This window comes from Pelobates fuscus, chromosome 1, assembly GCF_036172605.1.
Source record: "Pelobates fuscus isolate aPelFus1 chromosome 1, aPelFus1.pri, whole genome shotgun sequence".
NCBI classification, from domain to species: domain Eukaryota; kingdom Metazoa; phylum Chordata; class Amphibia; order Anura; family Pelobatidae; genus Pelobates; species Pelobates fuscus.
In genome coordinates this window covers 161,959,448-161,975,407 of record NC_086317.1, presented here as the reverse complement: position 1 = coordinate 161,975,407, position 15,960 = coordinate 161,959,448, and the positions used below count along the sequence as shown (strand labels likewise).

At 42.9% G+C, this 15,960-nt stretch overlaps 1 protein-coding gene across 1 annotated transcript in view; it reads right to left on the bottom strand.

Annotated features, from left to right (window-relative positions):
* Nucleotides 1-1,222: 1,222 nt before the first annotated feature.
* The window catches only part of RAB7B (RAB7B, member RAS oncogene family), a 38,038-nt gene continuing 23,300 nt past the window's right edge, over nucleotides 1,223-15,960 (bottom strand). Inside the window, exons 5-6 of the mRNA XM_063444354.1 lie at nucleotides 4,302-4,427; nucleotides 1,223-2,681 (exon numbers count right to left, since the gene is read on the bottom strand). Of these exons, the coding sequence (XP_063300424.1) occupies nucleotides 2,598-2,681; nucleotides 4,302-4,427 (210 nt within the window). The 3' untranslated portion in view covers nucleotides 1,223-2,597. The remainder of the gene's footprint in view (nucleotides 2,682-4,301; nucleotides 4,428-15,960) is intronic.

The window sequence follows — 15,960 nt, the reverse complement described above, 5'->3', positions numbered from 1 at the left end:
GTTAAGGAATACTCCAAGCACCAAAACCACAACAGGTGCAGTAGTGGTTATGATGCTCAGAATTAGCTGGGAGCCCCCCATGGTAATTTGTCAATCGGTTTCAGAATGGTTCTTACCTGGAGTCCACCAAGAAATGCTGCCTACTCCTTCTCTTTGGATCTGAAAACAAGAAGAACTCTGCCTGAGCTAAGCCCATTACCTGAGAGTGATCAGCTAAAGCCCTGCAAGGAGGCAGGGAGCAGCACCTAAGGGGAACACTCCTGGCAACATTACTCAACTGATAGCTATAGGCTCACTAATACAGTCAACAATTTTACATCTTATTGTAATCACATTGAATACCACAAAAATACTTTATTATATCGCTGTTATATTACTCCTACCCGTATCAACAAAACTGTTCAAGCTTACATTTTTCTCCTTCTTTTAATGACAACCACAACTATTTCTTGCATATTTACATAATTCTTGTACTACTGCTACTGTACCAATTATATAATATATATATATATGTACCGATATTTGTGCCAACTGTTTTTCCCTTCCCCTTCCCTCCCCTCCCTTCCTTTTTGCCTTTTGTATCCTCTCCTCATCTCATTTTTTTTCTAGGACATATTACAAAATTTAAAAAAATCAGGTTTAAAAAAAATATATATATTTAATATACCAACAATTTTCCTCCAGGTATCCAAGAGGCTGCGGTGATACCTCAGCATGTAGTGAGACTTTAAGCATTTTCAAATACTATGTAAAAATATTTTAGGGGTGTTAAACATTTGGACATCAAAGCATTTGGACTCCCCAATGACTACCCACCAATCGAGCTTTAAAAACGTGTTACTTATATTTTACATGTGAACTAGTGTACAAGAGTTTGTATTGCAAAAACCTTCACTTTTTCAACCAAGCTGAAACTAAAATATAGACTACATCGTTGCACTTTTTCCCCAAACAAATTTGCTCATCCTTTAACCCTCTATCTCCTCCCAAAACTATTTTTCTCTCGTTTTGGTAATTCAGAGCCACTTATGTATTGCATTTCCATATTATTTTGTTCACTGAGCAGTTTAATTAATTGTTTAACGATGTTTGTGTTGATTTTGAATTGCAGTCTCTTTTTTATACTGCCTTCAAAAATTATTAGTACATTTTTTTATGACAATAAAATAAAACAAAGTCTAAAATAACTTCTCTATACAATAAAAAACAGAAAAGTAGCAGATGATACAAATATATCATAACACAAAACACATACAAATTCAGATATTGACGTTAACAGGGTTATTCATTTGAGTGAGTATTAAATTCAAAGAGAATTTTAAATTTAAAGGGGCACTATAGTCACCAGAACAACTACAGCTTATTGAATTTGTTCTGGTGAGTAGAATCATTACCTTTAGGCCTTTTGCTGTAAATACTGTGTAAAGCCTATGGATATCTCCTATGGTATCTAGAGGTGCTTCCTGGGGAGTTCTGCACACACTCAGTGCCTCCACCCTCTGCATACACTAAACTTTCCTCATAGAAATTCATTGATTTAAAGCATCTCTATGAGGAGATGCTGATTGGCCAGGTCTGTGTTTGGCTTGTACTGGCTCTGCTCATGATCTGCCTCCTTGACATTATCAGCCAATATAATGCTCCCCTATGTGTAAGCAATGTGAATGGCTCAGATCACCACTTCTGATGATGAAAGCCAAGCAGGCAGATCAGGGGGCAAAGCCAGCAACAGTAGACTGGAATAAAGTAAGATTGTACTATGTTTAGGGAGGCAAGGCGGGACCAGATGGTGTTTTTAGCATTATAGGGTCAGGAATACAGGTTTGTGTTCCTTTAAGGCAAGAGTAGCCAAACTGAGAGCATAGCTGACTTATAGGATTTTTCCAGTTTGGCTATTTTGACCTTAAGTGTGCAATTTAGTTTGCATTCACCATAAATTCTTACTTCAGGAATAACTCTGTAATGCATGCAACCAAACTAAGTATGACTATATGAATATTATAGCCAGTATTAAACAATGGATGAAGTAGTGGATGCAAAGACTAAAATTACAGTAGTGTTAGAAACTAAAACAATAATGAAAGTGAGTTTTGGGGGGTTAATCTACTAAACACTGAATTGTAGTGTACTGAAAATCGACCTTTAAAATGGAGGGTAAAATTCAATATTTTTTTTACTAAACTCTGGTTTGCATATGGAATAAAATGGAAAATGCACTACCCTGATTGCATGTGCAGTGATGCTTAAGCATTGAGAAAAGAGCATTTGCTGTTACAGTATTTTCCAATGTACTTATTCAAAAAGTCATTATTTTAGTTTAGTCCACGGCTAGCAAGGAAGTTTGGCAACTGTGCAAAATGTAAATAAAGGAATTTTTTATCGTTCCTTAAAAGTAAACATTACGGACGCAGCAGAAACTTGATCCAAAGTCTTTTGGTGACGGAAGGCCACTTTACAGTATATTTGAAAAAAATCAACTATAAGAGATTCTTTCCACTAAAAGAGGCACGTTTTTATCTCCACTGGCCACTGTGCGCTCCTCAAGGTCTGAAGGGACAAGAAGATCCTCTTTCAAAACAAGTCTCTGGAACATTCCGTCAGCAGCAACTACCATGCGGGGAATCATCTACAGGAGTTAGTTTGATGGAATCGACCAGGTAGCTCTCTCTCGCCTCCCAGTACTGTAATAGGAGATGGGTCATGTTAATGGTATTTATACGACACAGTACTGTTAATATAAATATAACATTCTATGCATTCAATCGGTTTTTATTCACACTTATCCAGACTCTCACAAAGCTATTCGTTTAGTACAGTGTAGTCCAACTTTTTAATAAAAATAAATAAATAATAAATGATTGGTTGTCATGCAACACAAGCTGTGGGGCAGTACAAATGTAATCCAAGCATCCCTACAAAGGCTCTGGCCACCCTAAACAGAATTGAACAGTTCCTGGTTCGGATCTGTCGAAGACCACAGAGATATGATTCCTCATTCCTCAGTCTTCAGTGTTCTCTTATCAAATGTTTTCTAAGGTACTAAATGTGAAGCCATTGTCAAGGAAACCTGCAGGCACAGTCCATTGGTGACGCCTAACCTTTTACACACTTTGAAAAGGCTACCCCCATGAGTTTATTGAAGATATTGGAAGGATGATCTCTCAGAGGTGCAGAGGGAAATGTTAATTTCTGTGTACCCACGCAGGAACAGAAGTGGGTAATACCCAAAATGTTAAATTGTGGTAGCTACCAAAGACAGATTGCTACTCTGATTCCCAAGGAACACCAACAGGCCAGGATTTAGGCATTTCCCAATTCTGTTCAATGCAGAAAAAAAACTTAATCTGAACTCAAGGCGGACCTCTAAAGTAGTTTAGCTTGCTGAAGTCCTTTGTGTGTAAAGCATGTGTCCCCTTTTTCATTTTACAAAAAGTGCAGATTTCAATAGAAATTGGCACTTTTATTAATTAACCTTATACTAACCACCAGCTGTCAATTAGACAATTGGTCCTGATTATTTTCTGGTTTGCTTTGCTCAATGGAGACAACCAGTTGCTCAGAGCACTTGCCTTGCAAAGACTTCTCTGTGATTGGACAGTCAAAGAAATTCTGGGTGGGGCTAGAAGTGGAGGGTTTGCAAATGCTTCAGACAAGAGGTCTGCAGCTTTTGCAAGCTGTTTTTACATATACCCCCAAAAAATGCATACAAAAATATATGCATGGTTTCATTGGGTGTATATCTATTATAAGGTGATTTTTAATTATTTATTTTATTTGGACAGTGGGTTAAGGACTGTGTTGGGAAACACTGGCTCAATGTCACTCATGGCTTGGTAAACTGAACAAGAACTGTAACATGCAGAAATTGCTCTGTGATGCTGATATCCTCGTATACCTGAGGTAGTTCACGATGCAGCATACACAAACACCTTCATTTAACCCCTTAAGGACCAAACTTCTGGAATAAAAGGGAATCATGACATGTCACACATGTCATGTGTCCTTAAGGGGTTAAGGTGACATCTGCTGAGCTCAGTAGCTATTGTCATACATTCACAATTCTAGCAGAGCACAACTCAACTCTCTGTGTGTCTTTAGAGATGCATTGATGTACCAGCTGCTGCTCATTTATCAATAGCTCAAATGATGAGCTGAATATATATTAGAGGCCGTGGAAGAGGCTTATTTGTGGGTACCAGGACTTGCCTGAGAAATTCATATGCCAGTTATAGCAGTGGCTATGAGTGAGCTCTCTCTAGCGGGCAAAACCAAAAAAGACGACTGTATTCCATTTGACTTACATGTAATAAGGCTTTTTTGGCAAGCGTCTCAAATGCAAGTTCCACGTTAATATTGAGTTTTGCACTGACTTCAAAATAGGAAATGGACCGCTGATTGCACCAGGAGACTGCAGATTCCTTCGACACCTGTATGTCAAAATTATACCTTGTTACACATTGTTCAAATTATACTGTTTGAATATAAAAGTATATATTTATGTTGATGAAGAGTTGACTTGCTTGCTTTTTAATTAGATTTTATTTATCAACCAATTTACTATGGGCTGTCTTATTTTACACCCTATTTCCAAAATGTATAATTTCATTATTAATATAAATAAGGTGCCAAAAAGCTTGTGGTGAGGTCAAACACAATGTAATTACCCACAGTGCAAATATGAAACATTATTAATTGTGCATGACTTGCATATCTCAAATTGGACTTTGGAAAGTCCTTCTTGTGCACAGAATGTTTCCACAACTATTCCAGAGATCCCAGCTTGCAAATGAGCACAGACAGGCATTATGTTTTAGTCTGCATTTTTGCAGGCATCCTTAGCAATGGAAGCTGTCTTAAACAGATTTTTTTTAAACCATAGAATGGGTTATGATCCAAAAGGACCAGTGACCAGAAACCAGCAATGGACTGCATTTTCGACCTTGTGAGTCTCATTAGCATGGCGTTGGCTCTGTTCAGGTTCTGGTACATATATAAATAAGCCAACTGTGAAATGATATGGCACATTAAAATTGTTTGTAGAATTTCAAGTCGCGTGCATTTTCAGCTGAAAAAATAAAAACAGACTATCCACTTTTAAATCACAAACATTTTCAAAGTTAAGCTTTTTTCCACAGTATCAGATTGGACAGGCTACAAAATTAAGACATTTGAGAGAGAAAACCAAGCAATATTACATTTTTATGAGAGAATTCAACAAAGAGCACCTGAAGACCATATTAAGATTAGAACTACAATAAAAAAAATATATCTGTATATTAGGATAAAGAAACACTCCAAGCACCATAACTACTATAGCATGCTGTAGTGGATGTGGTAACAGAAGCAACTTTAAGTCCCTTATGTAACTAGAGTTTATTATATTCAGTACTTGAGGTCCACTAGGCGTCAGCTAACCTGGAGGTACAGGACTTGGCTCATTGGCCGTGAACAATCGGGTTGGGCTTAGCTCAATAAATCTTTCCAGGAGGCTGAGAGCTGCACCCCAGGTAGAAAGTAAAACCCTTACTAAACGATTCGACTACTTGCACTGTAAGGGCGCCAGGGCACTACTTTCATGCAATAATGCCAAAATCCAACAATTACAATAGCCCATAAAGTGCAAACATACCATTATTTCACCTTACATATTTCATGCCTGTATAAGCACTTAATCATAAGTACAGATTTGACACTTCAAGAGCAAAGTAGCTGTTGTTTTGAGGTCGCTAGTCACTTATTCCCTAAAAAGGGCTTAACCAAAACTATACAGAGCCAGACAGAGAAAAAAAGACTTCAGACCAAAAACTAACATGAATGGTCTTGTTAGAAGGAAAGGATATCTTTATTAATTTCCACTTAAAAGAGAGAATTTTATCAAAAGAAAAGTGGGCTCCAAATTATACCAAGTGAACCAAGCGTTTATTAAAAAAGCGGAGGAATTGGCTTCCCAACTGAACTTTACAAACTCATATTGAAGGGAATATAATAGATAATAGTTAAAGAGTATCACCATAAACCTGCCCAGTAGAGCGCCCTGTTATCATTATATAATAGTAATAAAATAATCCCAACGAGAATTTCTGAGCTATAAACATCCTGACGAAGATACATTAAATAGCATCAAAACACACGTCGGTTTTACTTTTTTAATATTTTATTTAATTCATGTATGATGAGTAGCACTGGTTAACACTGTATATAATTGTTTGTTTATGGACTGTTCTGGTAATATAATCTTATCTTGTTCCAAGGTACTCCTTAGCAATGTTGTAGAGAATCTGATTAAGATATAGGCTACCTAACAGGGCTTGTGCTATATTACCAGACGTTTTTAACCTTTTTACAGTTAGAATTGGGGCACATAATTCACTGGGTCCCTAGGACATTAATCTACCTCTTTAATGTAAATATTTTTCTGTGCACACTACTTAGGAGAGTTTTAGTATGAATGGTAATAGTGCCCTCTAATAATGAAATAATAGTAATTATCTCAAACTATAACCTATTGCAGTGGTTCCCAAACTAGTCTTCATGGTCCATTAAAAGTCCAGGATTTATGTATTTTCCGTTTTTATTCTAAAGGAGATATTGCTAAAATCTGTTGGTGGGTAGTGATGTCCCGAACGGTTCGCTGGCGAATAGTTCCTGGCGAACATAGCTTGTTCGCGTTCGCCACGGACGGCAAACATATGCGATGTTCGGTCCGCCCCCTATTCGTCATCATTGAGTAAACTTTGACCCTGTACCTCACAGTCAGCAGACACATTCCAGCCAATCAGCAGCAGACCCTACCTCCCAGACCCTCCCACCTCCTAGACAGCATACAATTTAGATTAATTCTGAAGCTGCATTCATTTTTTTTTTTTATTTTTTTTTGTATTTGTGTTTATTATACATTATCCTCCATAGCCAGTAACCTGTGTTTATTATACATAATCCCCCCATAGCCAGTAACCTGTGTTTATTATACATTATCCTCCCATAGCCAGTAACCTGTGTTTATTATACATTATCCCCCCATAGCCAGTAACCTGTGCTTATTATACATTATCTCCCCCATAGCCAGTAACCTGTGTTAATTATACATTATCCCCCCACAACCAGTAACCTGTGTTTATTATACATTATCCCCCCATAGCCAGTAACCTGTGTTTATTATACATTATCCTCCCCATATCCAGTAACCTGTGTTTATTATACATTATCCCCCCCGTAGCCAGTAACCTGTGTTTATTATACATTATCCTCCCATAGCCAGTAACCTGTGTTTATTATACATTATCCTCCCCATATCCAGTAACCTGTGTTTATTATACATTATCCTCCCATAACCAGTAACCTGTGTTTATTATACATTATCCCCCATAGCCAGTAACCTGTGTTTATTATACATTATCCTCCCATAGCCAGTAACCTGTGTTTATTATACATTATCCTCCCATAGCCAGTAACCTGTGTTTATTATACATTATCCTCCCATAGCCAGTAACCTGTGTTTATTATACATTATCCCCCATAGTCATTTATCGTTGGACCTAGGCAGCATGATGTCTTAGGCCGGCCCAGAGAGTGAATGAGTGAGTGAATAATATAATATATATGTTCAGAAACATATTAGAAAAATATATGTAAATCGGGTTTATGCAAAGAGGGTGAAAAGGTATTAAAGAAAAACACACTTATTGCATCAAATTTACAAACTTTTAAAAGCTTTCCTCATTTCTTTCTCGGGATGAGGAATATATCGGTTGTAGACTGAGGATTTCCATCTGCCCAATCTTTTAATAATATGCACTGGAGTGTCAGTGTTGAAGGAGACCGAAGCTGCCCCTATTCTAAATGAAAGACCCGAGACATGGATACAACCCAATCTCAGGAGTAGTGTTCTGATGTAGAAGATGAATTTAGCCGTAGTCAGAGGGATTCAGTGAGAATAGTGGTGAAATGTGTGTGGCATGACTGAGTGTGGGTAAGTAAGAGTCAAAATTTTAACTGGGCACTAGTTCTAGGTGGGATAAAGTGGTATAGCGGATGGATGAGTAGTTTGGTTCGTTTTAGAGGTTTGTAGAGAAAGTATATAGTGATCATGATTTTTAGCGATATTCAATATGTTTAAGGTGGTCCCAGTGCCACCACTCACATCTGGTGTCACAATAGCTTGCATTTAAAAAAAACAAAACTTTTTTGACTGTAATATGATAGCAGTCAGTTTCCTTCACACGTGTGCGTTTCAGGGCCTGCCAGGGCACAGTGTCATACCAGTGCAACTCAAATCTGGTGTAACAGTAGTGTACAGTTAAAAAAAAAAATACAGGGGGCTTGTTGTCACCTTTCGGGGACCCTTGTTGTTGTACGTGGCTGGGTGGAGGAAGAGACCTTCAATGACATCAGTGAGGACAAGGAACGGGACATGGCTAGCTTGGTATCCAACCTTGTGCAAATGGGGAGTTTGCGGTTGTGCAAATGGACTGTTTGAGGTTGTTTGTGGTGCGTTAAACGGGGAGTTTGGTCTGTCACTGTGAAGCGGGTGTAGCCCTTACACTACCTGATTGATACAACATCATACCTGATGTTTTAAAGCACGTTATTCCAAACAATTTAGGAATGTTAGGTGATTTATGCCCTTTATGGATTAAAACCAGACTCTGCATCAACTATGTAATTTTCCATGGGAGTTTTGCCATGGATCCCCCTCCAGCATGCCACAGTCCAGGTGTTAGTCCCCTTGAAACAACTTTTCCATCACTATTGTGGCCAGAAAGAGTCCCTGTGGGTTTTAAAATTTGCCTGCCTATTGAAGTCTATGGCGGTTCGCCCGTTCGCGAACATTTGCGGAAGTTCGCGAACAGAACATTTTATGTTCGCGACATCACTATTGGTGGGTGTTAAAGACTGGTTTGGGAAACACTGATCTATTGTATTCCCTGTAATATCAAGGTAATGCACTAAACACCCGATTTGGTCTGAATGGACACAATTTGGGGAAAATGTCAGAATTCAGACCAGAATGGCAATTCTGATTCTAATCAGAATTTGGCCAATCTGATTAAATCTGCTCCAATCAGCAGATGCAATCGGTGTCCGGTTTAAAATCTAAGCTTTGCGCAACTGAACCAAATACAAAGTATACCTTCTGTCCTATCACAAGCTGATCTACAAAGTGTGCCTAACAATCATTTATCCAGCCCTCTTCCCGGGAGCATGTATTATCAAGTGGTAAAACTTCTCAAAGACCAAAGCCTGTTTCATACAACACTTCTAGTAGCGAGGAAGTAGCTGAGGAAGATGCCTTTGATATGAATATTATTTCCCATGTCTTGAAATTTATTGAACATTACATACAAAACTTTTATACCAAATTTCTCTAAATAAATATCGGGCTGAATGCCCTAGACCTTCTATTTCCAACAAAGCATGATGTATGTTGGGTTTAGATCCTATAATAGTTTAATCCGGGACAGAAGAATGGATACACTGCTTATTTAAGAGCTGCCTGGACAGACTTTTAGATTAGGTGGTACTTTTAGCTAAAATTGTCCATCCTGAAAGAGCTTTTACAAAATGTAAATCTGCTGATGTCCACATTTTAAGAGGATGGATCCAAAGAGTTTTTGCCTTTTGGGAGGGTTAGCATCAGAAATGAGACAAGCTGTCCTACTGAATAACCAGAAACTTCAGCAGGTGGCCTCTTGTTTGGAGACAACTTTTTTAGATATATTAGCAAGTATTTGGGAGGTTTTTTTCCTCGTTGTATAAAGCTAAGCTGTTCCTCAAAGAAAGTTTTTAACTGCAAAATTTTGGGGAGGGCCAGATGAGGTTGTTCTTTATAACTTTTGTTCAAGATGAATTTAAAAGATGGTTCCTATCATCAATCTGTTTAACAGTCAGGGGCGTACCTAGAGCATATGGCACCCGGGGCGGGTCCTAGTTTTGGCACCCCCCCGCACTTTAAAATGTACAAAACACCCACAATTTTTTTGAATGTATGTAGCATGGAGCAGTGCTTCCATGTTTCAATGTAAGCATTGGGGAGGGGGTGACTGGTGACAGAGTGACTGAGGGGGGTGGTGACAGGGTGACTGAGGGGGTGACAGGGTGACCGAGTGGCTATGGGGGGATGACAGGGTGACTGAGGGAGGGGGTGACAGGGTGACTGGTGACAGAGTGACTGAGGGGGGGTGACAGGGTGACTGGTGACAGGGTGACTGGTGACAGGGTGACTGGTGACAGGGTGACTGGTGAGGGGGGTGACAGGGTGACTGAGGGGGTGACAGGGTGAGAATTATGACCAGGTAGTGGGTTTATAGCAGGGAGGATATTATGACAAGGCAGGGGTGTATATGGCGGTGGTGTATATGGCAGAGAGGGCAGGGGTGTTGAAAGAGGGTGTGACAGTGACTGAGGGAGGGGGTGACAGGGTGACTGAGGGAGGGGGTGACAGGGTGACTGAGGGAGGGGGTGACAGGGTGACTGAGGGAGGGGGTGACGGACAGATTGACTGAGGGGGGGTGACTGGTGACTGAGGGAGGGGGTGACTGGTGGCAGAGTGAGGGGGTGACTGGGTGACAGGGTGACTGAGGGAGGGGGTGACTGGTGACAGAGTGACTGAGGAAGGGGGTGACAGGGTGACTGAGGGAGGGGTTGACTGGTGACTGAGGAAGGGGGTGACAGGGTGACTGAGGGAGGGGTTGACTGGTGACTGAGGGAGGGGTTGACTGGTGACTGAGGGAGGGGTTGACTGGTGACTGAGGGAGGGGGTGACTGGTGACTGAGGGAGGGGGTGACTGGTGACTGAGGGAGGGGGCGACAGGGTGACTGAGGGAGGGGTTGACTGGTGACTGAGGGAGGGGTTGACTGGTGACTGAGGGAGGGGGTGACAGGGTGACTGAGGGAGGGGGTGACTGGTGACTGAGGGAGGGGGTGACAGGGTGACTGAGGGAGGGGGTGACTGGTGACAGAGTGACTGAGGAAGGGGGTGACAGGGTGACGGAGGGAGGGGTTGACTGGTGACTGAGGAAGGGGGTGACAGGGTGACTGAGGGAGGGGTTGACTGGTGACTGAGGGAGGGGTTGACTGGTGACTGAGGGAGGGGTTGACTGGTGACTGAGGGAGGGGGTGACAGGGTGACTGAGGGAGGGTGTGACTGGTGACAGAGTGACTGAGGGAGGGGGTGACTGGTGACAGGAGGGGTGACTGGTGACAGAGTGACGGGGTGACAGGGTGACTGAGGGAGGGGGTGACTGGTGACAGAGTGACTGAGGGGGGTGACAGGGTGACTGATGGAGGGGGTGACTGGTGACAGGGTGACTGGGGAGGGGGTGACTGGTGACAGAGTGACTGAGGGGGGTGACAGGGTGACTGAGGGGGTGACAGGGTGACCGAGTGGCTATGGGGGGATGACAGGGTGACTGGGTGACTGGTGACAGAGTGACTGAGGGGGGGTGACAGGGTGACTGAGGGGGGCTGACAGGGTGACTGAGGAGGGGTGACAGGGTGACTGGTGACAGGGTGACTGAGGGGGGTGACTGGTGACAGGGTGACTGAGGGGGGTGACGGGGTGACTGATGACAGGGTGACTGAGGGGGGGTGACAGGGTGACTGAGGGGGGGTGACTGATGACAGGGTGACTGAGGGGGGGTGACAGGGTGACTGAGGGGGGTGACAGGGTGACTGAGGGGGGTGATTGGTGACAGGGTGACTGAGGGGGGGTGACAGGGTGACTGAGGGAGGGGGTGAGAGGGTGACTGAGGGAGGGGGTGAGAGGGTGACTGAGGGAGGGGGTGACAGGGTGACAGAGAGGGGGGTGACAGGGTGATTGAGGGGGTGACAGGGTGACTGAGGGGGGGTGACAGGGTGACTGAGGGGGGTGACAGGGTGACTGAGGGGGGTGACAGGGTGACTGAGGGAGGGGGTGAGAGGGTGACTGAGGGAGGGGGTGACAGGGTGATTGAGGGGGTGACAGGGTGATTGAGGGGGGGTGACAGGGTGATTGAGGGGGGTGAGGGGGTGACAGGGTGAGGGGGGTGACAGGGTGACTGAGGGAGGGGGTGACAGGGTGAGGGGGGGTGACAGGGTGACTGAGGGAGGGGGTGACAGGGTGACTGAGGGGGGGTGACAGGGTGAGGGGGGGGTGACAGGGTGACTGAGGGGGGATGACAGGGTGACTGAGGGAGGGGGTGAGGGTGAATTTACAATAATAATATTGTCTTACCATGATTCAGGGGCTGTTTCTCTCCATCCCAGCCCAGGCAGTGCAGGAGGTGCAGGCAGAGTGGCCGCAGGGGAGAAATCTTGCAGAATGCACGCTCTGCGCCCCCTGCTGGCACACTCCATAACAGCATCCCTGGTGCTCAGTGATGACTCAGAACACAGGCTGGGAATCCCCTCCCTGTGCTCTGACTCACTCACTGAGCGCCTGAGCCGCGAGGGAGAGGACGACCAGCAGGAGGGACAGAGTGTGGCACCCCCCTACTGGATGGCACCTGGGGCGGACCGCCCCCCGCCCCCCCCTTAGTACGCCACTGTTAACAGTCCCTGTGGAATAACCAAAAAAAGGCAATTTACTGGTCTACTGTTCAGTCTTTCCTTAGCGCCTTTGTGTTTCACCAAGCTACTGAAACCAGTGTTGCACATGTGAAAAGTAGAGGGGTTTGACTACTTATTTAGCTCGATCACATTCTTATTATGTCTCAGAATATCCAGACTATTTATCTTGGACCATCCCTCTTTTACACAGGTTTCTGTATCAATAGGAAGAAGTCGCTCTTGATTCCTTCGTAATACATGTAGTTCTGATAGATTCGAACCCACAAACTCAATTTACGGCAAAAGAAATTTGAAATAATTTTTTTAAAAATAACGATGGTTCTGAGGAAGATTTCCTGTCTATCTTCTGGCACGCATAGCGGGCCTTCTATTGCATCCATTCAAGATATATTTCCGGGTCCTCAGCATCACAAAGCACTTGTGTCAGGATCCCGCGGGCGGCTGCGAGGGGAGGCTGCAATCCGCTCGCGGCACTCACCCGCCAGCCGTCCGCGGTCCCCTTCCTGCCATGTGTTCGGCGGGCGGCATCCTCCCAGCCACGGGTGCCGCCCGCGTCTTCTTCCGGGTCCCCCGGCGGCAGCATGCATGACGCTGCACGCTGGGAGACCGGCCAATTTGTTACACGCCGGGGTCAGTCACCTGACCCGGCATTAAAGGCACAGTGCCTCAATCACAGTGGGAGGTTTAGATATCTCCCACTTGTGATTGTTAATTCTGATTGGAAATTAGCCAATCAGAATTAACCTTCTGGTTTAAATACTTACCTTTCCTGTTCCTCCCTGCCCTGTTGTGGTCTTTGCTTTATAGTATTGATTGTGAACGTGTGCTTTCTGGTTACGTACTCTCTGGCTTGTTATACTGACTTTGTGACTTTCTCCTACCCTTTGACCTCGGCTTGTTTATCGTTATTCTGTTTTCTGGTTCCCCTTACTCGGCTTGTCTCCTGACTATTCTGTGTGTGCTTAGCCCGGCCACTCTAAGGACCGGTACTGCACACTTTCTGTGTGTGTGTCTGTGTGTGTGTTAGCGTGTTGGGTTCCCCGAATCGTGACAACTTGAAAGCAAGACATTTGCAACAGAGACTTGCTTATTCAGACAAGATTCCAGTATCGACAGACGCACAGGAACAAATGCTTTGGAGGTTGAAACATATTGATGCATGGAATAGGAAGACGATTTTCCCAGATTTACTTTCTCCAGATATCATCGTAGAATCAGATGTCAGCCCAGTTGGCTGGAGAGCCTGATCTCACCACAGGAGGGAAATGGTCCCAGCAGGAATCAGATCTTCATAAAAACTGTCTGGAATTATTGGCAGGATCATTCATTCTAAAAGGCTGGGAAAGGACAGAGTCAATTGCTGCATCATTCTACATGTTGACAAAATTTCTGCAAAATATAAATCGATTGTGAGGCACCAAATCCAAAGATCTATCAGAGTTATGCAAAGATTTCAGGCAGTTCTGTTTCGATGTAGACATCACTCTGAAGACAGAATACTTATCCAATGTGGTAGGGAACTGGAACTCCAGACATTTCCAGAATCCAAGCAACTGGAAACTACACAAACTCTTGTTAATCAGAATACAACAGTTGTGGGGACCATGCAACTTAAACCTTTTCACGTAACTTTTAGATTGCCAATTTAATCAGAATCTGGTGTTCGGATCCAGAAGTGTTGAACTTGAAAGCCTCCTTACAAGATTTATCAAGCAGAAGATATTGTGCTTTACTCCGTTTGCAATGAACTCAAAGTATTATCTCATTTGAAATATTGCATGGCAACCCTGGTTTTGATAAGCCCATTATGGCCAATCCAATCCCTGTTCATGGATCTTCTGAAATTTTTCATAGACTTTCCTTGGATCCACCCATCCTGAGAGAATCTTCTTAAAAATCACAAGAGACAGTGTCATTCATTGGTCTTGGATCGTCAATTGACTCTTGCAGCTAGGTTGGTTTTGGAGAATCAACAATACACAGGGACCTTTCACAATCAACTAAGCAGCAGCATAGGTCCCAGGTTCAGTTAACGATCAGCCTGGAAAATGTGTCTTGATTGATGCTTGAAAAGGTGTTTTGATCCTGTACATATCACTCATTCAAGATTTAATAATTATTTATCAATCACACTGGTCAAGGAAAAGCATATTGTACGATTAATGTATAGAGATCATCTGTTTCTGCCAACCATGCCTATATTGATAATTTCCCTTTTGGAAGACATTATCTAATTTGCAGGCTCATGAGAGGTAACTATGATAAACACCCCTCTCACCCCAAGTATCCACATACTTCGGATGTTAATTTGGTTCTTTCTGTGCTAGAATCTTAGGGAAGAAAATGAAAAGGTATCATTAAAATTTCTGAAATTTGAACTAAGCCATGTTATTGTGTTTTGAATCAAAAGTAGCTCCATTTAGAAACCCAAATTCTTTACACTCCTAATATCCTTTCATAGGTCATATCTCCCAGCCTGTAGTCCTATTATTGCTAGATGGTTAAAGTCTATCATATTTCTAGTGGGTATTGATATCGCCCTGTTTGGATCTCATTCTACTAGATGAGCTATGGCTACTATTGCATATCTAACTGGAGGTGGTCATAACATTCTCTAAGAGGCTGATTTGTCTCTAGAACCCACCTCTAAAAAATATATATTTGAAACCTGCCCCTTATGTCAGTATGCATGCTTTAGGTGAACTGATTTTTTTATTTTTTATTATTCTTTATTTTAGTGCATATGCTTATAACAGACGGTGGTGAGGTACCCCAAAGGCATTCCTCCAACGCATAAGTAGTTAAACATTGAGGTATTTGCATAATCTAGCACAATTTTTACATTTAAGGATAGTTGCTTAGTAAACAGTATATTTGTAAACAGTGTATTTTTAAACATGCTAACGGCATGAGGCAAGATAAGAACATTGTTGGTTTTTAAGCTGAAAATACTCATATGTACATATTGTTAAGCAGATGAATAACAGTGTTATGGTGGCTTATGTGTGCTTAAAGTTGGAATGTGACAGCGGCTTTGGAAAAACCAATTGATACTTGGTGTGTGTCCTGCTGGGCGGTAGAGTTTGTACAGTTGATGTATGTGCCGTAAAGTAATCCCCGCTATGCTTGTCATCAGCTGTTCCGATATTTAGAGGGTTGAATGAGGTGGTTGTAATGGGGTGTATTTTCCCCGTTGTAGCTGCGCAGGTGAGTGTGTAGCTTGTAAAGTATCTGGTGCTGGGTGTTAGATACCCCTATCTGTCCTCTGTTTGGGAGTATGTGTCGGTTGGTATCCGCTTAGGGCAGACGGGGGGAGGTGCTTGATCGAGTGGGTGGCAAAAGCGTAGGTGTGGTACGTGTAGGTAGCTGGCATCCTCTGGAAGCATGGCATTGGGGGAGACTATGTTATGTAGC